This window comes from Rutidosis leptorrhynchoides, chromosome 1, assembly GCF_046630445.1.
Source record: "Rutidosis leptorrhynchoides isolate AG116_Rl617_1_P2 chromosome 1, CSIRO_AGI_Rlap_v1, whole genome shotgun sequence".
Taxonomy (NCBI): Eukaryota; Viridiplantae; Streptophyta; class Magnoliopsida; order Asterales; family Asteraceae; genus Rutidosis; species Rutidosis leptorrhynchoides.
This window is the reverse complement of record NC_092333.1, coordinates 53,440,563-53,468,492: the sequence shown is the minus strand read 5'-3', so window position 1 is coordinate 53,468,492 and position 27,930 is coordinate 53,440,563. Positions and strand designations below refer to the sequence as shown.

At 35.2% G+C, this 27,930-nt stretch overlaps 2 protein-coding genes across 4 annotated transcripts; one reads left to right on the top strand and one right to left on the bottom strand.

Moving 5' to 3' along the window:
• Positions 1–234: 234 nt before the first annotated feature.
• Positions 235–17,111, top strand: LOC139869999 (ABC transporter G family member 39-like). Its single transcript, XM_071857873.1, has 20 exons — positions 235–416; positions 641–761; positions 849–937; positions 1,039–1,123; positions 1,218–1,508; positions 3,434–3,524; positions 9,531–10,431; positions 10,503–10,663; positions 11,415–11,518; positions 11,616–11,781; positions 12,087–12,170; positions 12,305–12,435; positions 12,699–13,031; positions 13,852–14,142; positions 14,724–14,807; positions 15,362–15,495; positions 15,573–15,800; positions 15,874–16,045; positions 16,306–16,560; positions 16,638–17,111. Exons 1-20 carry the CDS (start codon positions 235–237, stop codon positions 16,905–16,907), a joined length of 4,173 nt encoding a protein of 1,390 aa, XP_071713974.1. The 3' UTR covers positions 16,908–17,111.
• A 1,056-nt stretch (positions 17,112–18,167) lies between these two features.
• Positions 18,168–22,825, bottom strand: LOC139859877 (mediator of RNA polymerase II transcription subunit 25-like). Of its 3 annotated transcripts, none has more exons than XM_071848653.1 (13): positions 22,498–22,825; positions 21,068–21,156; positions 20,688–20,773; positions 20,457–20,584; positions 20,222–20,353; positions 20,060–20,125; positions 19,828–19,953; positions 19,672–19,725; positions 19,471–19,499; positions 19,281–19,352; positions 19,096–19,180; positions 18,794–18,880; positions 18,168–18,678 (listed from the first exon to the last, which is right to left on the bottom strand). In XM_071848653.1, exons 2-13 carry the CDS (start codon positions 21,148–21,150, stop codon positions 18,646–18,648), a joined length of 981 nt encoding a protein of 326 aa, XP_071704754.1. In that variant the 5' UTR covers positions 21,151–21,156; positions 22,498–22,825; the 3' UTR covers positions 18,168–18,645. The 3 variants fall into 3 exon arrangements, 2 of the variants coding, with proteins under 2 accessions (XP_071704754.1, XP_071704751.1); XM_071848650.1 differs by lacking the exon at positions 22,498–22,825 and adding an exon at positions 22,226–22,488 and having other exon boundaries at positions 21,068–21,177; XR_011763189.1 differs by lacking the exons at positions 19,471–19,499; positions 22,498–22,825 and adding an exon at positions 22,226–22,488 and having other exon boundaries at positions 19,701–19,725; positions 21,068–21,177.
• Between the last annotated feature and the right edge of the window lie 5,105 nt (positions 22,826–27,930).

Below are 27,930 nucleotides of genomic sequence, written 5' to 3'. Positions count from 1 at the left end.
CAAAAGTACAAGATATTCTATAATACAGTAGTAATAGAAATAGTAATAACTAATAATTTAATAATAAAATAAAATACTAAGATGTATATATTGCACCACTTGCATAAACAGTTTAACTTTCTAAACAGTTTAATTTTATGCATACAATAAAAATAAATTATTGATCAACTCTTTAATTTTCCACCCTTCTTCTTCATATAATTAATTTATCAACCACACGAGTGATTAATTAGGATGAATGGTGGTTCTTCGTATGCGGGTGAGTTGTCGAGCATTCATGGTGACGATGGAGAAATCTGGCATGATGATAAGACTGAACCGCGACTGCATAATTCAAAATTAGCAAACGGTCTACTTGAAATTACAGATGATGATCATGTTAAGTTCTTGCGGAGATTAAGAGAAACAACTGATAGGTAATTATTTAAATCTTTTTTTTTGTGTGTGTAATTATTTAAATCTTTTGTTTCCTGTAAATGTAGTCAAGTGTAATTGTGCATGTAAAAGTGTCGTTAAGGTGAGAAAGATGACTGGTTAAAAGTGAAAATTCAGTCATAAATCGATCAATCAAGATAAAATGTAAAAGTTTCTCTTCTACATAATTCGATGTTATTAACGAATTCGTTTAACTAATGTGTAGTATTGGGAGTGAGACACCAAAAATTGAAGTAAGATATGAGAATTTATCAGTTGAAGGAGATGTTTATGTTGGTGATAGAGCTCTTTCTTCTCTTTACAATGCCACATTAAACTCACTTGAGGTATACTTAGATCTCCTTATTTATACATTTCTTTTTATATTTTTATTATGTACCTCATCTTTAAATATATATAAAACAAATTTGTAGAACATCCTACAATTGATTGGGCTGACTCCTTCCAAGAAAAGAAAATTGAACATACTTCGAAATATTAGTGGGATTATTAAGCCATCAAGGTATCACACTTTTATAAGTTTATAAATCTTTTTAAAAAATTTTGTAGTCCATAGTTCTAACTTACATTCTTTTGTTAAAAAAAATCATAATAATTATACAGGATGACATTACTTCTAGGTGCACCTGGTGCAGGAAAAACTACATTACTATTAGCACTTGCTGGCAAGCTTAATCATGAACTCAAAGTAATAAAAAATCGTTCTCTTTCGATATCTCATACGACTTCTTCATAATCACATTCCGCTTATTGAGTGTTTTGATTTTGATTTTTATAAAAAGGTGTATGGAAATGTCACATATAGTGGCCACAAACTATCTGAATTCGTCCCACAAAGAACATGTGCATATATAAGTCCAGATAATCTTCATATCGGGGAGATGACGGTGAGGGAGATACTTGAGTTTTCTGGACGATGTTTAGGTATTGGCCCAAGATACAAACTACTTGCAGAAATTTTGAAAATGGAGAAAGAAGCAGGAACCATACCTAATCTTGACATCGATGCATTCATAAACGCCACTACACATCCAGATATCGAAATACATTTGATCACTACTTATGTTCTCAAGGTTTGGTCTATCAACTTAATCAATTGTTCTAAAATAACAGATTATAGAGTGTTAAGTATGTTTGTGTTTCAAGATAGTCTAGTTCCTTAACTTAATATCCTTAGTACTTAGTACGCTTATATACGAGATCTCGAAAAAAGGGTCCGAACCTGAATAATACGGAGTAATATATCTTGGAGTATTCAGAAAAAATGATTAGAAATAATCACGGAGTAATCAATAAAATCATGTACATCTCAATAAAAATACTCAATTTCCCAACTAGCCTTAACATTAAATAAGACATATTTCATTTATTTTATCCAGTTTTGATACGGAAATGGTTCAAATAGATATACAAAACAATGAAACATTATTGTAGACGATGCAACAACTATATCCAATAAACTTGCGAGCATAGTCCAACGGTTTACCCATGTACTTTGTGTCATGGGATAGGGAGATGTCATGGGTTCGATCCTTATGGATGACATGATTTTCTTTAAACCAATTGAACACCAATAATGGTGGTATATATTGACCCTATAGGGAGGCTTTACCGGATTCGTTCACGGACCTCTACCCGGACCATTGCCCGAATGGATGTGCTCCCCGGGTGCCGTCGATCGGGTTCGGGTTTCCGCCCGAACGTGTGTGTTACGTGCAAATGATGAGGGTCGTTGAAATAAATGATTTACTGATGCCAAAAAAAAAAAAAAAAAAAAAAAAACTATATCCAATAATTATAATAGCGATGAATGACTACGCTTTCTAATTTTTTCATTAGGTCCACCACATAAGAAAGTAAAGCCATCCCGCTAGAGATAAGACATTCTCTTGTCGAAACACAAAACAAGGTAAACCAAAAAAGCTACTATACAACTAAAACACACTCGTCTATAAACATAAACAAAAAACTATACGGCCAGTACCAAACCAATTAGTCCGATAGCCCTACACGTCAATCGCACCATTCGTAAACGAACCGAGCTTCTCTATGATCAAACTTACTTTTTTACCCTTCTAACCGGACTCAATAAGCTTCATCATATTCACCATTTCGGGCGGACGGATAATATAAATATTAATTTTTGACAGCAGTGAAGTGAACGTGGGACCCTCAACGAATTTGAATATATAAAAAACTCGACCCGTAAATTCTCTTTCGTTACACTTGTTTGAAATTAGGGTTTTCTCTCAGCTCGTACGTAATTTAATTGTCGTTTTATATAATTCGAATTGAATTTAGGGATTATATAATCCATGATGATACTTTCGATTTTAATAGTATCGATCAAAATGCTACAGTATATAGGTTATTGACTATGTGCAACTTATTTTATGAACTCGTAGTATTATATCGTGCCAAACACTTTCCTAATGTATAAATTCGCTTTCAATCGTCATGTAAAGTTTCTTCAACATGTAACTGTCCAGCGTAAAGACAATAACTTCATAAGATTAAAATTGTCACTATAACTCATTCAGTTGTTCATTTGGTAAAAAAAAAAAAAAAAACAACAACAACAAATACTTATTCACTACTTTTTGAGCATGTGAATTGTATGTTTTAGCTTTGCATGTCACGTATGACTTAGCTGTGTGTCTTATACCATGGAGCTGGTTCTAAGTTTTATTTGTGTATGATCATTGAAAATAACTAGTTTAAACAAGGAAAGTATCCAAGGACAGAGTACTCTGCTAAATTCTTAAGATATATTATTTGTTAAACTTTTAGTAAAGTCAGATTTTATGTATCATGTCCTTTAGACATTACTGTTGGATATTATGTGAGTTGTATACAAGGAATTTAGATGGTATGTGTAATCATATTTATTAAAAAATTTATACATCTAGTGACCATCTTTCAAAGAAAGTAAAAATGTATTGTTATTTTGATCAATTTTTCTCTATTTTTTGGTTTAAACTTATTTTTTATCTAATAGATACTTGGGCTGGAAACTTGTGCCAATACTATGTTCGGTGATGAAATGAGAAGAGGTATCTCTGGTGGAGAAAAGAAACGTGTCACTATTGGTACGTTCTACCACATTTTATAATTTTACATTATTTCTTTACCTCTTTTTTTGGGTAAATGGGTTTTCACCCGGTAAATATATATCATTAAGATAAAAGCAGCATACAGACACGACGGATTACAAGCGGTTACACCAACGAACCAGGCGATAATCACCTAACTTAAGGCCTACTAGCCATACAAAGAACAACCTACGTAACACAAAGCTAATACAAAAACTTAGAGATTCCATCTAGCTTTTAAATTACGGACATGGAGCGAGTCCTTAAACTTTAAGGACATTAACTTGAGCCTCGTAGACGAGAATATAATCTTGAAAATCTGATCTGGACTCCTTGTTTCTGACTTGAACAACCTTGCATTCCTTTCCTGCCATAAGAAATAAACTGAAGCGGACAACAGGAGTTTCGAAACAACCACTCGAGCCACTTGTCTATCAGCCACTTCGCTTAACAGATCCATAATTTCACGCCACTTATAGCTCAAAATCTGCAATGGAATATTTTGTTGAACTCGGCTCCAGACCTGCATAGAAAACGGGCATTCGAAGAATAAATGATCATGGGAATCCTGCTGAGTTTTGCATAATGCACATGAATCATTCAAATGCCTCGACGACCCAACATCCCAAGCTTTTAGCTTATCCTGAGTCTTCAACTTTTCTTTAACAAGAAGCCACATGATGAAAGCCTGACGAGGAACTCCTTGGGGAAACCAAATAAGAGAAAACCATGAAACCAACGGGGCTTTGGGGCGTAAAGATTCCCATGCCACCTGAGAAGAAAACTGAATCAAATCTCCATGATTGTCTCTCCAAAACACAGAATCCTCTTTATTCATATCAGGCGGACGGATATTCATTAGCATCGGGAAACGACTGGTCCAAGAAGTTGGCCAATTCCAACCATTTGACACCCACAAATCCGCAACAGTAGACAACCTCAGTAGACAACCTCTGGAAACCTGCTTGATGAATTTCTCTATAAGAAAACAACCCACTTAGGTGACCAAAGTCACTCCAAATATCATGCCAAGCATAAGTACAATCCCCTCTACCAATCTTATGAATGATAAAAGGACGGATCACCTCTCTCAGACCCAAAATTTTCTTCCACCCGTAACTAGCTGTTGTTGGAACATCGACCTCCCAAAAACTCTGGTTTGAAAGCCTATATGAGTGGATCCAACGAACCCACAAAGATTGTTTATGTGTGATTACACACCACACATGATACGAAATAAGCGCAATATTCCAAACTTTCAAATTTTTTAGACCCAAACCTCCTTCCTTCTTTGGGAGACAAACATCTTTCCATCTAACCTTAGCCTTACCCTTTTTCATCTCTCCTTGACACCACAAAAAACCACGCATAAGCTTTTCGATATCCTTTATAATGGCATCCGGTAACATAAAAACAGAGGACCAGTAACCTTGCATGGAGGACAACACCGACGAAATCAACTGAACTCTTCCGGCGAAAGATAAGTATTTATTCTTCCAGTCACTAATCTTAGCTCTTACCCGATCGACCAAGGATTTACAATCATTATAATATAACCGAGAAGAGATCAACGGCACACCTAGGTATCTGACCGGAAGAGAACCTTCAATAAATGGCATCAAATCAAGCACATCATTCTTTACCCCTGAAGTAACATTAGCAAAGTAGGCTGTACTCTTGGGAAGACTCGGAACCAAACCAGAGCATCTTTTAAATTCATCCAAGGCTTCTGAGATAACCTTCACCGAACCTGTACTAGCATGAGCCAATAAAAATAAATCATCAGCAAAGCACACATTCACAATCTCCTGTTGATCACACATAGGGTGGTATTTGAAAGAATCGGCTTCACGAATATTTCTCTTTATCATCAGAGTCAGACATTCCATCACCAATGTAAACAAATAAGGGGACATTGGGTCTCCCTGCCGCAACCCTCTCCTCCCTTTGAAGAATCCATGGATCTCCCCATTAATACTAATAGAAAACGAAGTAGTGGACACACATTTCATTATCCATTTTATCATGGTCTTATGAAAACCATAACAATGTAGAATATGTTTCAGAAATCCCCAGTCCACCGTATCATACGCTTTCTGGATATCCACCTTGAAGGCGCACCGGGGCACTCCTCTATTAAGGTGATAATTTTTCACAATCTCCTGAGTAATTAAAATATTATCAGTGATACGACGACCCGGGACAAAAGCTGCTTGGTTGTCGCTCACAATACAATCCAAACACCCCTTTATCCTTGTTGTAATGATCTTACTGATACACTTATAAAGCACATTACAGCATGAGATTGGGCGGTAATCATTAACCAATCTTGGAGTTTCAACCTTTGGAAGCAAAGCTAAAATGGTATGATTTATTTCAGTAAGTAAGTGACCATTCTTAAAGAAGTCTTTAACCGCTTTGCATATATCGTGACCCACAATATCCCATGATTTTTTGAAAAATACAGAACTATACCCATCCGGACCAGGAGCTTTGTCATCTCCTATATCAAACATAGCAGCTTTCACTTCCTCATCTGTAACTTGACGAATCATATGAAGCGCTTGCTCACTCGAAAGTTTATTCACAAAAATGGACTGTGAATTTACAATCTGATCACAGGGTTGCGAAGCACCTAGAAACTCCATATAGTGCTGAACAAAAACTTCAGCAACAGCAGCTCCCTCAACTACAACCCCATCATTATTCGTAATAGCATTTATTCGGCTTCTGTTGGCTTTACATTTAATCACTTTGTGAAAATATTTAGAGTTGCTGTCACCAACCTTTAACCATTGCACCTTAGCTTTTTGTTTTAAAAAACGTTCCTCGTCCCATAAAGCATCATTAAATTCTTTCAGCTTATTTGCTTCTGCTTCTCGAATAGGTAACGAAAAAGGGTCACGATCCAACTCGATTTGTAATTTGTCTAACTCCTCTCGAAGCCTGCAAACGGTTGCATGAATATTCCCTTTCGTCCACATAAGTTTTCTAATGGTTTTTTTCATGTATCTCAAACGCTTAACCACTTGAAACATTGCGTGGCCCTCCACAATAACACCCCAACCATCCACAACACATTGTTTAAATCCCTCCTGATCCGCTACATAATTGCTAAATCGAAACATTTTTGGTTTAACAGGCAACAAGGAAGGAATTTTCAATATTGAAGGACTATGATCCGATTTTCTATATGGCTGAAATATAGCATAAGCATTAGGGTAAATAGAAAGAAACCCATCGTTGACTAAAACACGGTCAATTTTCTTCAAAATACCCGTTGTAGCATTAGGTTTTTGATTCCACGTAAATTGCATGCCCATGTTATTCACATCATCAACTTGAATGTTATCTAAGCATTCTTTGAACTCACGCATAGCTAGAGTCATACACGAGCCACTCGCAGTTGATTCATCAATACTAACTGAAGCATTAAAGTCTCCAAGAATAACCCAAGGATTATCATTAACAAACCCATGATGCATCTGAAGATCCCGCCATAACTTTCGCCTTTGCACGTAATAATTATCCGCATAAACAAACGAAGCAAACACGTGACTCCCATTATGAACCATACGGATCTGGCAATGAATAACCTGATCCGTCATAGCCAAAACCATAAGCTGAACTAACAACGGATTCCACCCTAAAATAATGCGAGTGCCACCAGAACATTTGTTAGCATTCGACGTCCAATCCCACGTATTACAAACATTATTACATATCGACTGCAGTTTATGCGATGCTGCACGGGACTCCAAGACAGCACAAATACACAAATTATTACTAGTAATGACCTCACGAACCTCTTTTTGTTTGGGGGCGACATTCAAACCCCTTATGTTCCAAGAAGCTATACTAAACATTGGAAACCTCCGCAACGGGTGTGCTTGCACCCTCAGATCGCTTCTTATAGGCGTTTGTTTCCTCTTCTACATCACTCTCCTCATCGACTAGAGTTCCCACAACCTGGCCATTACGTTTCGCTTTTACATGGGGTATATTCAGGTCATATTCCTCATTTGGGTCCAAATCATTTAGAGCACCAAACATATTATTGACTACTTTTTTAGTACCACTTGTGCTTGCCTTCTGCTTCTCTCCTTCCTTCTGACTATTACTTTCTTTACGAACAGGACGATATACCAGCTTGGGTTTATTAAAACCCATTACACTACCATTACTTCTCTTCTTGCCGATAATCACTCCCTTATTGTAACGTTTATTCACCTGCACGAAACCATCCTCATCTTGTTTTTGCGGTTCTTTAACAGGAATAGCTTTAGGGCAGCCTGCTTTAGTATGACCAAATACCTCACAATATGGACATCTCGGTGGCTTCCATTCATACTCAACCTTAACTACATCCTTCGTAGTCCCTTTCGTTATACCATCCTCCATTAGACTAGGAGTCGCAACTACAAGAGTTTCTTTCATCTCCTTGTTAGCTTGGATCTCAATTAACGCCCTCGCATAGTTAGGTCGCCCCCAAGATTCCATACACATGGTACTCGTATATGAATCCAACATTAATGGTTGACCAATACTAGACGCTATGCAACTCAACCCATCTTCCGTGAACCCCGATAAAGGCACATCATGCATCTTTACCCACACCGGGACTCTTGTAAGATCCTCCTTTGTAAGCGATACCGAAGGTGTCCATTGGTTCAAAATAATTGGAATTGTCCGAATAATCCATGGACCATTCTCCATAACATCCATCATTCCTTGTTTACTAGAAAACTTGAAAAAGAAAAAACCTTTCGAATTCATCATTATTTTCTCAATTCCATACTTCCTCCAAACGTTCATGACATAGTTGTGAACAACCGGGAATGCAACCCTTTTTCCCAAGAAATAACCATATAAAGTATGGCTATACCTTTCTGTCGCTTCCCGAACAGAAGATAACGGAATAGCAACATCAACTCCATCATCTAAGTTGCTAATAGGTTCAATAAATCGAAAATTAACTTTTCTAGGGACCTTAGCATCAGAAACAATATCACTATACAATACCTTCTTTGCTTGTTCCTTTGGTTGTTCTTGTGTTTGTTCCTGTGTAGCAGGTACCTTTATGTTACTCCCATGTACCGCCTTGACAGGAGACGCAGCACAGTCATGACTCGCATCCCTGCCATACTTCTCATCCCATGAATCCTCAGAGTGAACACTAACTATGTCCTCATCAATATTTTCCTCAGCAACAGTATTATCTTTGGAAGAATCATGATTCGCAGGCATATCCCTTTCCTCCTTAGGATTAGAGCTATCCTCAAGAGGTACTGGATCGTCCCTTAATCCGATCAGACTTCCATCGTTCCCCTTAGATCCGTCATTCTTCTTCGACGTTGCTGCATCACAATCGCTAGAGTCAGTCGATTCACTCTCTACTACTTTCTCATCAACGCCCACGGTACGATTCCTCAAAACCTTAGATGTGGTTTGTTGTGATTTCTTAGGATTCTTTCCAGCAGAACTCTTTCCCATGATACGAAGTCCAGGAAACACGATCAAGAGGAATGATTTACGTTAAGGATCAATAATCGAACACACAATCGTAAGAAAAAATTAGATCATCTAGGGTTCGGCTGAAATTGGGAATTTGGGCGTTTTTTAATTGATGTTTAAATGTGAACGTATGTTGATGTTGATTAATTTATCATCATACAGGATCAATCATAACATGTAATCACTTTACCTCTTTGATTACAATTAATGCAATAAACCTCTTTAAGATATTTTTTTTAAATGATCTTTTTGCAATCGTATTCTACACAAGGATATTTGAAAAACTATAGAAATATTTAGACAAAAAGTGTTTCGGGCTATTCGCTTAACCCAATATAATAGTATCTGTTTGGCCTATACAAAAAGTACCTGTTTAGCGTTAACCTGTTGGAAACTTGGAACCAATACCCAACTATCCCAGCCCCTTTTGCCACCTTTAAAATGATGCCTTTATGCGGATGTTCATTGTTGACAAATATCTTGATACAGGAGAGATGTTAGTGGGGCCTGCAAATGTCTTTTTCATGGATGAAACATCGAATGGACTGGACAGCGCCACCACATTTCGTATCACAAAGTTCTTAAGTGATCTGGTTCATATAATGGATTTAACAATGGTCGTCTCTCTTTTGCAACCTGACCCCGAGACGTTCAAACTTTTCGATGATGTCATCTTCATGTCAGACGGTCAAATTGTCTATCAAGGTCCTCGTGAAGACGTCCTTCAGTTTTTTGAGCATATGGGATTTAAATGCCCTGAAAGGAAAGGGGTAGCTGACTTTCTTCAAGAAGCAACTTCAGTCAAAGATCAAGAACAATACTGGTTTAAGGAAGACCAATCTTATAGATATATTACAGTCCCCGAATTTTCACAAGCGTTTAAGTCATTTCATGTTGGACAAAAACTTGAAAAAGATATTCATATTCCTTATGATAAATTCAAAGCACCCGAAGATGCCTTGTTCAAAGAAAAATATGGAATATCAAGCTTTGAACTTTTGAAAGTATGCTTCCATAGGGAGTGGTTATTATCAAAGCGTAATTCATTGCTATATGTATTTAAGATATTTCAGTTGGCATTTATGTCATTACTAGGCATGGCTATGTTTTTCAGAACTGAAATGCATTATGGAAATTTGGAAGATGGGGGGAAGTTTTTTGGTGCACTTTTTTTTGGTCTAATTATAGTAATGTTTAATGGGATGTCTGAGTTGGCATTAACAGTGATGAGGCTACCAGTTTTTTTCAAACAAAGAGATTCATTTTTGTATCCACCTTGGGCTTTTGCTCTTCCTATTTGGATACTTAGAATTCCGTTATCTTTGGTGGAATCTGGAATTTGGGTTGTTCTTACATATTATACTATTGGATTTGCTCCAAATGTGGCAAGGTAAAATAGCTAAAACATCTGAATTTTTTCATCTTTTGGTAACTTTAATCTTTAATAGTGTTTGTGTTCAGATTCGGTCAACAGTTCTTGACGTTCTTTGCTATACATCAAATGGCTCTTTCCCTTTTTCGATTGCTTGCTGTTGTAGGAAGAACAGAAGTACTTTCATACACTTTAGGTTCCTTCACACTCATGATGATAGTCACCCTTGGAGGATTTGTGGTTGCCAAGGGTACAATTTCTTCTTTTAATTTCTTTTGCATAATGGGCAGTGGCGGAATATAGTGTACCCCAAAGGGGTATCCGCCCCACCTGGATTTAACGGGAAAAAAATTTTACACTATAAAAATTGTTTTTAAAAAAATCTCTACTAAAAAATAAGGTTTTTTTTCCAGTGTTTACCCCCTGACAATGAAAAATTTATTAAATTTTTATACACGCCCCATCTGTATCCGGGTTCAAATTCCGCCACTGATAACGGGTGAGTTGGGTACACGGGCGGAAAATAGTGCATTTACCGGGGGGGTATCCGCCCCAAATCGTATAAAACAAACAAAATTTTACCCTATAAATTAAGGTTTTTTTTTAGGGTTTACCCCCTTTTACTAGTTTCTCCCCATCTCAGGTCGGGTTCAAGTTCCGCCACTTGTACTTGGGTAACCGGTTGTTTATATAGGTTGAGTTAAGCTGCCAACACATTTTTGTCTCTTTTTTGTAGTTTTTATTAGAATTACTTAAAATTCTAATAGGGAATCTTTGAATAAATATCTTGGTAGGTTGTAACCCAAATATTTTAGTTTTAGCTAAAATCACTGAAACATTAACCAAAAAGACTGATTTCACATAAATAACTTACTAAGTGACCCCTCTAATCTATTCTATATTTCGGTTTATGGTTTTAAGTGTCTGATACGGAGTACGTACATAGCATATTTTGTTATCAATAGCAATTTTTTTTGATAAATTTAATGTTATAATTGCAGATGATAGTAAGCCATGGATGTCATGGGGATTTTATGTCTCTCCTTTAATGTATGCTCATAATGCGTTGGTTATAAATGAGTTTCTTGACAAAAGATGGAGCAGTGTAAGCTCTCTTGATTACTGTTTAACCATGGATAATTGTTCTTAAAGGATTATATGTAGCTTCTGATAGCAATATAATTGAAAACTTTTCTGTGCAGCGGAATATCGATCCACGAATTAATGCATCAACAGTTGGGGAAGCCCTTCTCAAATCAAAAAATTTTTATACAGAGGACCATTGGTTCTGGATATCGCTAGGAGTACTTATTGGGTTTTCGATTGTCTTCAACATATTATTTATCGCAGCCCTTACTTTCTTCAATCGTAGGTTATATCTACCATTATGCTGGTGTTTAAATGAACTTTTTGAAGCAGATTATGTGATCATTGTGACTCGCGGTTGCAATATTCAGTACTTAATAATTGGTTCAACCAATTACTTTTTGAATACTATCTAATTATCTAGATGTCAAATGATCAATTTGAAATATTAGATTCATATCATAATCATAATACTGCAATAAAACAAAAATCATATTATTACATGTTAAACGTGCATCCAGACACCTGGTAATCGTTGTTCTTATATTTGGACTTGGATTACAACTCTATTGGGTTTTCAATTTCAGCTCATGTTGATGCTAAGCCTGTGATCAGAGAGGAAAATGATATTAATGATTCAATTTGTGATAAAAGAAAAGAGGTTTATGAAGGTTAGTCTTTGCTATCATGATTCTTTTCCTTGAAAAAAAACTTAGAGCTGTATTTAATGGAAAACAGTTGTGCATACGAGGATATAAATCAAAAGGTGTCAAGTTAATTTGACTTGTTGTAAATGTTAATGTAGGAACTGATATGAAAGTGAGAAGTATTTCAGGACGAAACAATTCGACTATGGGCAAAAGAGGAATGGTTTTGCCATTTCAGCCACTTTCACTTGCTTTTAACCATGTCAATTACTACATTGATACACCTTTTGTAAGTCCATTCTTTCTTACAACCGTTTATCCTCTGCATTATGTAAGGGAAATTATTCTTCAATTCAAAATAAAGTTGTGAGCATGCAGGACAGAAACTTATGTGATACATTCAGCTAATAATAGCCTTTTTAATAATTTTGTACAGTTTAGTTTCAAATGTACTATCTCAACCCGTACAAGTATTACCCGTTTTGTCACGTTATGCAACTTGCCTATTGTGTCAACTCTAATCATGATATATTATCACTATTACATGACCAGGAAATGAAGGCTAGAGGATTTAAAGAGAGGCGAATGCAATTGCTTAAGGATGTTAGTGGTGCTTTTAAGCCAGGAATATTGACTGCACTTGTAGGCGTTAGTGGTGCTGGAAAAACAACCTTGATGGATGTGTTATCTGGTCGTAAAACGGGTGGATACACTGAAGGAAATATCTTTATTTCAGGATATCCGAAAAATCAATCTACATTTGCTCGTGTTAGTGGTTATTGTGAACAAAATGATATTCATTCTCCAAACGTCACTGTTTATGAATCTCTTCAATATTCTGCTTGGCTTCGTCTATCTTCAGATATTAACACAATAACACGCAAGGTATTTACTTATTACCCAAAGTATTCATTATATTATATTATATTATAGACTATACTAAAAGGAAAAATGCCATGGCACCATCCAGTGACGAATTTACTTAGAGTCAAGTGGGGTCCTTTGACCCCATTAATTAAATTTTTTTCTGTATATGTATTACTACTAAAATTGTATAGGCCACCAGTAAATTCATAGATAGGACCCCATATATTTTTGAAATTAGTGGTTTTTATGCAAGCAGTGATGGATTTATGTGAAATTTTTGGATTTTTTGACTTTGCCCCCGGTAGATTATTTTTTTTTTCTCCAAAACCTATATATTTTGCCCCAAAACCTTCAAATTTTACCCAAAATTCTCCAAATTTTGCCCCAAAACTTTCAAATTTTGCTCACAAACCTTCAAATTTTGCCCCAAAACCTCCATATTTAGCTCAAAAAAATTACTACGGTTTTAGAATTTTTTTTCCCCAGTGAAAAAAATTCCTGCATCCGCCACTGTATGCAAGTATAAAGCCATTCTTTAGAAAAAATTTTGCAAACTACCACTCAAATATTATTAGACCCCATTGAGTTTTGATCCTAAAATCGTCATTGGAACCATCTGATTGGATGATAGGAAAGTGAACACTAGCGGATTGATGATGTCACTCATCCACTAATTTTTTTTCCTTCTTACTTTTCATTTTTTTGTAAAAAATATATATATGTACCCCCGCATCAACGCGCGGGCTTCCTACCTTGTTGACACTCAATTCCCATTTATTTCAATTTTTTTTTTTTTTTTTAACATCTATTGATGATTGATGATTGCATTTAACTGTAGGCATTCATTGATGAATTGATGGAATTAGTTGAGCTTCATCCATTAAGGAATGCAATGGTTGGTCTACCAGGAGTAGATGGTCTGACAATAGAACAACGAAAGAGACTGACAATAGCTGTTGAGTTGGTGGCTAACCCATCCATCATCTTCATGGATGAACCGACATCAGGTCTCGATGCTAGATCTGCAGCCATGGTCATGCGTACAGTAAGAAACACGGTTGATACTGGGAGGACTGTCGTATGCACGATTCACCAGCCAAGCATATACATCTTTGAATCATTTGATGAGGTTTGGCAGTTAAACTTGGTTGCAATATGTCAGGTTGGGAATGGTTCAAAAGAATTTTGGGTTAAAGCATGTCATTTATAGGGCATGTTAAAACGGGTCGGATATGGTTGACTAGTAAACACTTTTCTTTTCAATTACTATTATTATAAGATAAATAAATATGATGACAAAATTTTGTTAAAAATAATTCGAATCCTTCGGTATAAGGCTTTAGGAAGTTTTATGCATTGAAAATATCGTGGCACAATCATTTGAATTTTTATCGCAAATCTGAAATATTTGTAAATAAAAAAATGTGAGAGATAAATAAGGTGCAGGTTAATTTGTCTGCTTAGCTCATTAAGCATGGGCTAATTCATAGATCATTGAGCTTTTAATTATACTTGGGCGATTAACAAGCCGTTTCACACATTCCCCTTGCAGCTGGGTTTTAATTATCCTTTTAAAAAAATATGGGAACTCACACATTTGACCCGTTTTTGATAGCTTCTTAGTATGCAAATGAGTTGAAGTAGCCACCACTAGTAAAAATATAATTTCTATTACCTTATTCTGACTTTCGTATATCCATAATCGTGCAGTTACTTTTAATGAAGACAGGAGGCCAAATTATCTACTCAGGTCCTTTGGGACACCAGTCTCACAAGCTTGTGGAGTATTTTCAAGTGAGTATCTTATATAATTAAAAGTTTTAGACTCTGTCGTCAATGAAACTGATCTGTTCTGCTAATATCAGCCATAGTCTAGCATTACAACTAATGCATGAAAGTCACACGGTTTAAGCAAACATGTTAACACAATGAATTTTTCCACATTTGTGAGTTCATAATTATATTTTAGTTTATTTATGTTATAAATTATTAAAAAGGTTTGCATTAAAAAGCTTATAGAAAGTATAAAAGAACTTGACACTTATATATGTGTAAAAGAATAATATAAATCTTGAAAAGTTTTACATTCAAAATTGAAAATTAGAAACTTTAAGATTTTATCCGTATGTCCTACTTCAAAACGTTAAAAATTTGGGCAATTCAATGGCCCCCTTCAAAGTGGGAGTTCTGACTGCAGAGGGACTACTACACATCTCAAAATGTGAAGTTACTTGTGACAACATTCATTTTTTAAGTGTGTGAATAAGCCCCAAAAAGTTCATAAAGTTGAGAGATATGTAATGCATGGTACGCCTTGTCTAGTTCTAATTAAAAGCTATTTCCTGTAGGCTATTTCAGGTGTGCCAAAGATCAGGAACGGTTATAATCCTGCTACGTGGGTGTTAGAAGTGACTTCTTCTTCAGCTGAAATTCAACTCAATGTCGATTATGCTCAGATTTATGCCAACTCTACTCTTTATCGGTACATTCTAAATCTTGATTTCTCGTGTTATCATTTTCTTCTATATTTCAATTATATATGTTTTGTGTCATTTTCAGGGACAACCAAGAACAAATTCGAATGCTTAGTGCCCCTCCAATTGATTCAAATGATCTCTGTTTTAAAACCCGGTACGCGCAATCGCTTATCATACAGTTCAAAGCTTGTTTGTGGAAACAACATTGGTCGTATTGGAGGAACTCACAGTATAATGGCGTTCGCTTCATCATCACTATCGTTATGGCTGCTTTATTTTCTGCTATTTTCTACGGAAAGGGTACAAAGATGTAAGACTTTTACCTTTGCATTAATTTAACTGTTATTTATGCAGTAATTTAACTGTTATTTTTGTGTATACAGACAACAACTACAGGATCTTATAGATTTTTCGGGATCTTTGTATGCTGCTGTTCTCTTCCTTGGATCCATCAACGAAACTACTGTGCAACCTATCGTTGCGGTGGAGAGAACGGTTTTCTATCGTGAAAGGGCTGCCGGCATGTATTCATTTGTACCTTACACCCTAGCTCAGGTAACCACTCAACCATATAATATACTGTACTGATCTATCATAGTATACCTTTAACAGTTACATATGTATATATATGTATATATTTATATATGAATATGATCAAGCATATATTGTCAGATACACTTTAATGAACTTTTACAAGTTCCATCAAACTTCAGTTTTCCAAATTGACTTGTATATCCTAATTCAGACACTTGTTTAGATACTGTCAAAATTAACATCTCTGAGTTTAAGTTGATGAGAAATATTTACATGTGCAGGTGACCATGGAGTCTATATATACTGCAATACAGACTATTATTTACGCCTTCATTTTGTACCCGATGATGGGCTTCGAGTGGACTGCTACAAAGTTTTTGTCCTTCTACTATTATTTGTTTATGAGCTTCATCTGCTTCACTTTATGTGGCATGATGACAATGGCATTGACACCAACATCTCAAATATCTGCTGTTTTGGTCTACTTTTTCACCTGCCTTTGGAACTTGTTTTCAGGTTTCATCGTGCCAAGACCGGTATGTCATTCTCGATGCCCATCTATTTTTAACACAAATGAATGAAAACTTATAACAATTTTTTGTGTATACTGCAGCAAATACCAATATGGGGCAGGTGGTATTATTGGGCGAACCCGCTCAGCTGGACACTGTATGGTCTGGTAACTAGCCAAATTGGTCAGGATATTGAGACGCTTGAGGTTCTTGGAGCTGGTAACATGACGGTGAAAGGATTTATTGAAGAGAGTTTTGGGTATAGATATGATTTCCTTCCTGTCGTGGCAATAGCACATGTTGGTTGGACCCTTATATTTTTCTTGGCCTTCATGTACGCCATCAAGTTCCTTAATTTCCAGCATCGATGAAATATGGGACTTTATTTATTAAAAGGTAAAATCAAATTATTTGCACCTACATGGCTACATGTACTATAGAAGTTCGAGTATGTAATTAAGTCGATTATACCCCAATGGGGTAGCTTGGATATATATCTTCAGGAAAAAAAAGACGCATGTTCAAGTTGAATATGATGTATTTGTAATTTTCTGTAATATAAAGTTTTACGTTTAGCATTTTGTTACAACATGTTATAGCACAAAAATGTACACAGAAGCTAATTAGTAACAATGAAAATAAAAAGGCACAGATACAAACACCTAAGATTGTAAACATGAACCTATCAGGTTTTCATTAAATAATACAGATATAACTCAACACTTGCTAATGCTTTTTCTTGCCTCAAAGCGTACACTTTTCACTCTAAAAACTTGAGAACTAACTGTTAGTGCAGCTGATGCATCCTCGTATGACGTTATGTATAGTTTGTGTATACAGAAAACAACTACAGGATCTTATAGATTTATCGGGATCTTTATATGCTGTTGTACTCTTTCTTGGATCCATCAACGAAACTACCGTGCAACCTATTGTTGCGGTGGAGAGAACTGTTTTCCATTATCAAAGAGTTGGGTTTGAAGAAGTTAAACGAAAAACAGTTGCTGCAGTAACAGATCTCGTGCGAGATGTAATGCCAAAACGCGACCAAGTTGGCAGGAATGAACTTTTGTGAAAACTGGAAATCCCGCGTTTTGAAGATGATGTTCGCGTTTGAGAAGGCCTCGCGAAATGCGAGCCTGGTCGTGGTCAGCAAGTTATTTGATTTTGGAAAGGATTCGTTTTTTGCCCTATATATTGTAACCCTATTCGCTTACCCGTTGTTGTTTAGCCTTTTTATAGGTTTCAGATTGGGCAAGTGAAAGGGTACGATAGTTGATTAGTCTACTTGTGCATGTTATGCTTTTGGAACGCGGAATTGCTTGCTCGTAATGTTTGCTAGATGCCTCATTAGATGCTTTTGGGTGGGGATATTCAACTCCAAAATGACCATGCTATGTTACTAGTGTCGCTTTTGTTGTTTTGTCAATATGGGTCATAATTACCACTTGTTGTGAGTTATGGGTCGATTGAAACTTAGTGGGTTGTATGTAAATGATTAAACATGTTTGATGTGTTGGTTTGACGTAAAATTTAAAGATAAAACAATATATGATTGTATTGGTGCGCTTGAGGTTCCAACACGGAGATCGTCGCTTGGTCTAGATCCGAAGGCACCCCAGGGAAAAAAGACCCGGCTAAACAAAACTACGACAACCTCCAACCACCCAAAGAATGTAAGCAACTTTTTGTATCCATAGCATGTCTCTATCAGAGTCAAGGATCTTGCAAAAGCCCAATATTATTTATATTACACACTCCTATTTAACAAATATAATATTAATATATAATAATAATAATAATAATAAACCAAAAAGCTTGGATTTCGCTTCTTGAAAAGAGGATTACAGAAACTAACATATGAACTAGGAAGGGGTTATTATTGTTACAGTAGTAGCTTGATAACCGAACAAGTTTAAACTATGTAATGTGTAGGCACGCTATTTATTTAAATTATATTATAATATAATATAATATAATATTAGAGATAAATAGATAAATAATAATACTAAAGTTAACGAAACAAGTTGTAACGGTTGCTGTTATGGTCTGGGTGAAGAAACTTGACCATGATCTATGGAGCGCCTTATGAACCTAGATTCGAGTCTGTCACTTCCATGTCTTATACTTAATTATTGTTTGCTGCAAATAATTAAAAGACGACATATTATACCAAAAATTAGTAGCGACTAAATAAACAGAAGAGCAAAAACAAGAATTTTTTATTTTTATTTTTAAATAAAAAAATACAACTTACTTTAGTAAGAATCATTCCGATAAAGCGAGAAGGGTCGTCGGTGACGGTGAGAACCACGATTTGTGACGGTAACTTTATGACTCCAAACTGCACAAGTAGAGACGGAGTATTTATTACAAGTTGTGAGAGCCTCATTATAACTTAGAGCGAAGCTGCAGAAATAATCATATTATACTTGTGAATCTTGGGACCCACTAATAATTTATTTATTTATATGGATAATATTATTTATATAAGAGAATAAAATAATGATAGTACTGTAGTTACTAGTTCAGTTAAGTGCCTAAATGATTTTGTCTTACATGTTTGTGTTTTTGCAGTTTTCCGAGGACTTCATGAGAGTCAATAGCCCGGAAAAGAACAAAACAAGACGTTTCAGCGTATTTCCTGAAAGAAAGGGAAAAAAAAAATTGACAAATTGGTATAGCTCGTGGAGGCACAAAAAACAAGACAAGATGCATGAATGTAGAAATCTGATCGATCATACTTTTGCAAGCTTTCGATTTTGTTGGTCCAAGAATAGAGATCGATTTCAATCGACGATGGCCAATCTTTAACACTGAAAGAGAGAGCATTAGAAAATACACTAGTAATAATGAATTAATATTTTTTTTTTTTTATTCGTTTGTTGTTGGAAATGGTTGTTTCATCATGCAAAGTAAATAAAATACACTTACAGCTTAGAGGCTGACGAATGCAGGTAAGCCTGTCAAGGAAAAAAAAAAAAAGAAGGCTTGAGCTTAAACTTTGGAAAGTTCAAATAAGTTTAAGTGGAGGATGGTTGTTGTATATATATATATATATATATATATATATATATATATATATATATATATATATATATATATATATATATGAGAAGATTTTAAGGGGCATACATGTAATCTGGCAAGTAACAAATGCTTGCCTTGTATCACACCACACAAGTCTCCCTGCATCGCGCACACACACACACACTACTTAGTAAATGAATATATTTTATTTTACAGAAGATAATTAAAAAACAAAAAAAATGCCATTTCGCTAATTATTACCTCCCATTCTTTGACATAGTTTACATCAGCTAGTGTCCTCCTGATATTTGGTTTCGCATTGAGACTCGTATTATCTGTAACAACAGTTTCAACGCCAGCAACAATTGAAGGATTAATGTGTTTACACTGTAGTCATCAAATTAAGCACGAGATTAATATGTATTGTACTAGTTATAGTTATAGTTATTGATTGAAGGTGATATTTTCTAATTTATTGATTAATAATAATTACCGCTTTGCAAATTGCTCCAAGATTTGGAAGCTTCCATGGATATAGAACGGATAGAGAAACATTTGACTGTTTAAAATAAAAAAATAAAACATTTTTTATTGTCATCAATTTTTTATTTAAAATAAAAAAACAAATCCACCAACCAATTGTCGATTTAGATACCTGTGGAAAAAGGTTGGCAACTTTCTTCACATCAGGAGTAGGAGGATCTATATTACTTGCAGCGACAAGGATGCAATGCCTTTCAACAAGACTCTCATTTTGACTTTGGCTTTCATTTGATGAACGAAACATCTGATGATGATTGTCATTCATTCATTCATTCATTCATTATAAAACTAGGTTGCAAAAATGAATGACACACAAATTCAAAAAAGAGATACAAAACAATGCATACTGTTAGAGCTTGAGCAAGTCCTTGAGCAGTTGCAGCATCAGTATCAGAACTGAAATCAATAGCTGATAGCGACTTCATTAAATAATTCAAATCGTTTGTCCACTTTGACTGATGTAACATCCAAATAGCTACAATTAAAAAAAAAAAAAAAAAACATAATATTAGGCCGCCACATTGAAAGAAAGAAAGAAAGACAAAAAAACAAATGAATAAGTAAGTAAACACACGTACAGCTGGAAGATTCACAAGTAGTATTGAATACGACACAAGCAAACTCAACATTGTATTCTGCATCCTCCTCCTCCTCATAATATGATCTGCAAATAAAGCAAACAAATATCGCATGTCAACAACACATAATAAATAAGCTCAAGGCAGAGTTTACCTAAATACAAGTATGCATCAATTAATTTAATTAGATAGATGTTGTAACAAATATGCATCAATTATAAACTTATAACATTAAAATAACAAATTCATATAATTTTGTCACATCAATAATATAATATAGTTAGGTAAAAAAGGGTGGGTCCTTTTTGTATCAAAATTGATCCAGAACTTGATTTCAAATAATTTAAAAGCAAATTAAGGAAGAGTGATAAACCAATCACCTGATAAGATCGTTGAGATGATCGTGGAGAATGGTAGGCCAATAAGGACGTAATGCTGCAGTGCCTTCAATCACCAACACCATTTGAAGCTTCTCACAATCCACCATATTATACCTATATCTAAATGGTATAGTGGAAATGAATAGTCCTATTCATTTCTCCACTTTCAACAAACTTAACCCCTTAACTTTTAATTAAAATACAAATCGAACCCTCACTTTATACGTTTATTTTTCCCCAAATTTCACAAACTTAACCCCCCACCTTTTATTAAAATACAAATCGAACCCCCACTTTACTAACTTTTTTTTTTTTTTACTAATATTCAATTTTCACAAACTTAACCCCCTAACTTTTATTAAAATACAAATCGAACCCCCACTTTATACGTAAAGTTTTTTCAAATTTCACAAACTTAACCCACTAACTTTTATTAAAATACAAATCGAACCCCCACTTTACTAACTTTTTCTTTTTAAAATAAAACCCGAACGCTAAAAGAAGCAACTTTCACAAAAGGAACAACCCTTCAATGTTATGTCGAAAAAAATTCTTTTTTACAAAATAGATCAAGACTTTTTTTAACTCGCATTCAAAACGGAGCCCCCGGCGCGAAGCGAGGGCTCCACAACTAGTATATATCTAAAAGGTAAAGTTGAAATGCATAATACTATTCATTTCTCCACTTTTCGCAAACTTAACCCCCTAACTTTCATTAAAATACAAATCGAACCCCCCACTTTATACGTATATTTTTCCCCAAATTTCACAAGCTTAACCCCCTAACTTTTAATAAAATACAAATCGAACCCCCACTTTACTAACTTTTTTTTTTTACTAATATTCAATTTTCACAAACTTAACCCCCTAACTTTTATTAAAATACAAATCAAACCCCCACTTTATACGTAAAGTTTTTTCAAATTTCACAAACTTAACCCACTAACTTTTATTAAAATACAAATCGAACCCCCACTTTACTAACTTTTTTTTTTTAAAATAAAACCCGAACGCTAAAAGAATCAACTTTCACAAAAGGAACAACCCTTCAATGTTATGTCGAAAAAAATTCTTTTTTACAAAATAGATCAAGACTTTTTTTTTAACTCGCATTCAAAACGGAGCCCCCGGCGCGAAGCGAGGGCTCCACAACTAGTTTAATTTAATTGAATCCAAAACCAAACAGTTGCTTTTCCGTACGCTAATTTAAACTTAATTGGTGACAAAACCCTAACTTTTTTAGTTTCAGAATAAAAATAAAAATCTCATCTCATAAAAATTCCGATTCCAATTTCAATATATAAATCGTCAATTCGAAGTCGAAGTATATATATTTGGGTTTAGATTAATTTCGGATAGAAAGAGAAAGGGTTTTGAGAGAGAAAGGAAGTTTTTTTTTTTTTTTTTTAGAAATTTCCAGTTGTACGTACCTCTCTAAACTCGGATGTCGTTTAGTTGATTGGGTTAGTAAAATTCAAATGTCGTTTTATCTTATTTTATATTATAAATTAATGACAAAATTGTCAAATTGGTCCCTGTGTTATTCGATTTTCTTTCTTTTCATCCCTCTCAAAATCTTCCTGCAATTTTAGCCCCCAATGGCATTTTTCAATCTCAATTTCATCCCTGTGTTAAATGAGGGATCCCCATAGTATGCTGAAGTTTCACAGAGAGTCGTAGAAATAATTGTGCCGTTGGTTCCTTCATTTTATCTCAAAAAGCTAACAGCGTCCCTCAAGTTTTTTTTTTGGCTCACAGCGTCCTTTCATTATCACATTTTAAGATACCGAGTCCCTCCGTCAACTTTCTGTTAAAAAAATTCGTTAAGTCATGCCATCTTTTACTCTCTCCCCCTTTCTCTTTGACCTTTCAGATCTGCTATCTGCTACTCATCTCCAAATCAAAACCTATATTCAAATACCTAATCAAAACTTAAAATCAAAACCTAAAATCAAATCAAATCAAATATCAAATTAAAACTCAAAAATTAAAAAATTAAAACCCAAAATCAAACCCAAACTCAAGGTACAACATACAATTGCGGTACATCATATCTAAGAATCCACCTTCATTCGTGTATTCAAATCGAATATGGCCAGACATTGTTACAGATGGAACCACATCTCCATTCAGCATATCGCTGCAAGTTGAAAAAAAGATAAATACTCTACTTTGAATTAAAAAGGTTTGGTGCACAATTAGTTACTTACGAGTCCTTTAGGCTGACCATTACCTTCTTTGTTTTAGCTTTAGTTGCTTCAAACTTTGAAGAAGGTTGTGGCTGCAATTTCAACATATAGGAAATACAAAACGAATTGAAGAAGGTTGTCTCTTGACCCGTTTTTCCCAATCGAGTCTGCCCCAAAAATTGTAGGTAACAAACTTGAAATTCATTCAAATTCGAACATATATGTGACCGACTATTTTCGATCTGTAAATCTTCGCTGGATTTGAACGTTGCCGGAGAATACAACCGAAATTTTCATTTCAGATCTGATAATTTCAGTTAAGTTTATATGATTTATTTTATACTGATGCCTCTATCATGACTCATTGACTCATGATCTACAATATATAAGTTTGTATGAAAAACCCACCATTGAAATGAAACATAGGATCACGGTGGTTTGATGAATGCTTATGGGTTTGATAGATATATACTACGTATCTTTCAAGATTCTTGAACCCATCTATTTTATACAGTATATTTTAATTTTATATATTTATTAATTTAGTTCCTTTTCTCTTCTTTTTAAATTAGGTTTTGTAATTTTGAGGAAGAACGAGTTAAGCAAACCTTAGATTCAGATGAAGAATATGGATAAAAAGACGAATTTACCCTCACATACAAGGTACATGACATGACTTAACGGACTTTTTTAACAGAAAGTTGACGGAGGGACGCGGTATCTTAAAATGTGATAATGAAAGGACACTGTGAGCAAAAAAAACTTGAGGGACGCTGTTAGTTTTTTGAGGTAAAATGGAGGGACCAACGGCACAATTATTTCAGAGTCGTAATTATTAACGGTCACTAAAAATTTCGTTAAAATTCGTCACCTCATGTCCCCAAACTCCAAATCTCATCAGAGGAACAAATCTAAGCACCACATTAAAATCTTATTTCTACTACACAATTTCAAAATCTATTAAATCTACAAAATGGGATAGTTAACTGCATTTACTGACGTCAGCAGGGACCAATTTCAGCAGCTACATGAAAAGCACATAAATGTATCCTTTTGGTCAAACTTCTATCCACTTTCATCTCTATCTAATCACTAAAATACGTGGTTTCAAAATCATCTATTAAACTGTTTATCCAGATTTTAAAGTGAACATCATATTTTGATCCAATAAATCTAAATGGATCAAATAATTGTTCGATTCGGTAGTCCTGCAAACGGAAATGGAGTTCCATTCAGTAATCAAGATAAAATCCTAAAGAATAATCCTAGGTTTGAAAATAATTGTTCAATTAACAATCCAGTGAATAATTTAGAGGTATACAGTTTGATTCTGTATCTATAACCAAATCCTCATCGCCGGTAGTTAGTACGGATGTGCAAAACGATGGACTGCGTGAAGATTGTGATCTATCAGATGCAATATAGGGGTTTATCAGGTGCTTTTGTAAGATGATATGGAAGATAAAACTTGTATGCTTTACGAGTCTTTAGATCTTAAAGCTGTAGAGAAATTATTTTATGATGTCAATGGAAAAAAGTATCCTCCTTTACCATTATCTTCTCCATCTTATGATGAAAGTCTTTTTTCTGTTGATCAATTTTTAAATAGCCTGAATGATAGTTGTTCATTTTTAGAGCATAGTAATACTGTAGTAATACATATACTTATGTTAATAGTAATCGTGATTTAAATGCATCATATACATCCTTAAGTTCGTCTAGTAGTGGAAATAATGTAATTAATAGATCTGAGATTTGTGATGAGAATCAAATGATGATGAACTTTAAGAATGGTGTTGAAATGTGAGTATTAACATATGATGAATTCATGTTGAATTTGTTGAAATGTGTTACGGAGATAAAAAAAAAAAAAAAGTACATGAGTTTAGTTTGTTTTTGGTTCTTATAAACTTATTGTATGATGAATTTTTGTTGTATAAAGATCGATGAATTCATGAAAGATTAAAATGAAGAAGAAACTTCTCAATTTAGGGATATGGGATGACGAATTTTAACAAAAATTTTAGTGTCCGTTAATAATTAGGACTCTTTGTGAAACTTTGGCATACTATGGGGATCCCTCACTTAACACACGGATGAAATTGAAACTGAAAAATGCCATTAGGAACTAAAATTGCAGGAATATTTTGAGAGGGATGAAAAGAAAGAAAATCGAATAACAAAGGACCAATTTGGCAATTTTGTCTAAATTAATTAATTAATTTCTTTACTAAAAACGAATAAATTAACCCATTTTCTTTTAAAAATTAGGATGATCGTCCCTATATTTTGATAAATGCACGACATGAGTCATTTAGCTAACATTTATTGAATGCATCCGTTAGATAATTACATGCGGTTGGAGAACTATTAACAACCATGAATCAAACAAAGAACGAGCCTTTAAATTCATGTTTTACCTATAAGAGTCTAAGGGTTTGTTTATTTTTCACTTAATGATAATTTTGGTACATCTATTAATCCAATACGTAAAATTGTTTATATATTTGTCACTTAATCTAAAAATTGCTCATTTTTAGAAGACTACCTTTCATAAACGGAGGCATATGGAAACAAAACCCTAAGACCATCTTTATCCCTGAAGGGCATTTTGGCGTGTTGCTGGGTGGGGGTGGGGTGCTTGATGAGCGTGCTGTCAGACGGGTGTGTAATGGGGTGGAGTGTTAAGTGGCGTGTTGGGTGATGTGTTAAAATCTGATTAAAAGTTGGGTGAAATAGTGGATAAAAAATAATAAATAAATAAAAACTAACCAATTAAAAACAAGCAAAAATGGAACACGCTGGTTTCCTTCCCGTGCACTTGGCACGCACGCCACTAGCACACACCCCAAGACGCCTCATTATCCAAGTGTTGGAGGCGTGTTGGAGCACACATACCTCAATACGGTACCGTTAAAGGTGGTCTAAGTGCATCTTACTACAATGATATTATTCAATTCAATTAAGTCCCTAAAGTAAATATTCAAGATAAGTGATCTTATAAATACGTATCTTACTAACATGTTGTACAAGTGAATATTGGTATAAAGTTAACATTGTACAAGTGAATACTTGTACAAATTATGGGTGACCTGCCCAAATTAATAAGTTGGACAACTGTTGAAATTGTATATAGTCAAAATATTTTCGTGCCACTTTGGCATTGTTTCTAAAAATCTGAATATTCGTGCGACTTCGACATTGTTACTAACACGTTTGAGCATAAAGCATCAATATTATCTATATATTCAATTTGAAAAAGTAATGTCCTCCGGTGGCGAAAACAGGAATTTTTTTCACCTGGAGCGAAATTTTTTTTAAAGCGTATCAACTTTTTTTGGTAAAATATGGAGGTTTTGGGGAAAAATATGGTATTTTTGAGCAAAATGTGGAGGTTTTTAGGCAAAATATGAAGGTTTTGGGGCAAAATACGGAGGTTTTGGGGCAAAATATGGAGGGGCAAAGTCGAAAAACCCAAAATTTTTACACTAAAAATTGCAAATCGACTGCGGGCATCTGCCCCCCTTGCCCCATGCTATTTCCGCCACTGATGTCCTCCCCATATAGCTAAATCTTTTCCACCATTACCCTTCACTCTTTATTTCTCTCTTTTCAATTGATGACGTAGGGTTTTATTAATTAGGGCCTACGATTGACTTAGCGCACAAGTTATCTAAACCCTAATTCCCAACTATAAATATGGGGCAAAAACATACATCAAGGACACTCCACCCATCGCATACGGCTCTCTCCATCTCATGCTAAATGCCTCTTTATGGCGACTACACGATCTAGGGTTTTTTCCTACGGATCTCGTAGGGTTTTTCTCCATCTGGCCGTCGATAGATCCCGACTATTTACCGACGGGTAATTCGTTAGCCACCCTCCCGAGATCATCATCTCGGGTACGGGTTATCACTGTAGCCGGACCGGAGGTTAAAAACGTTGACGCCTAAAAAACCCATCTCATATTGTTGTTTGTGGATATATTTTACCTCGGAAAATATATATGCATGAACAAATGGTGATTTCATTGAGAGACGCAACGTGACGTCTCGTACTCTCGCAATCACGCGGGTATTAAAGGTTTGTCTATCTTATTGAGCTTTTAATTTGTTATGTGTGGTTCAGGTGCAGGTATCTTTCGCGCAACCATTCGCGCGTTTGCGCAACTGTGCGTGCGCTCTCTTTTCGCGTGTTTTTCGCATAGTTGTCCGCAGTTCTACGCTCACCACGCATGCGGTTTTGCGCACATCTGTTCGGGGGTTTATGCGCAGTTGCCTGCGCGTGCTCTTGTAAACTTGTTTTCCGCAGCCTGACGAGAAGTTCGATACGATACTTGACAAAAATATCATACCGAACTTGGGGGACTTGATGACGTAGGGTTTTATTAATTAGGGCCTACGATTGACTTACCGCACAAGTTATCTAAACCCTAATTCCCAACTATAAATATGGGGCAAAAACCTACATCAAGGACACTCCTCCCATCGCATACGGCTCTCTCCATCTCATGCTAAATGCCTCTTTACGGCGACTACACGATCTAGGGTTTTTTCCTACGGATCTCGTAGGGTTTTTCTCCCTCTGGTCGTCGATAGATACCGACTATCGACCGACGGGTAATTCGTTAGCCACCCTCCCGAGATCATCATCTCGGGTACGGATTATCAC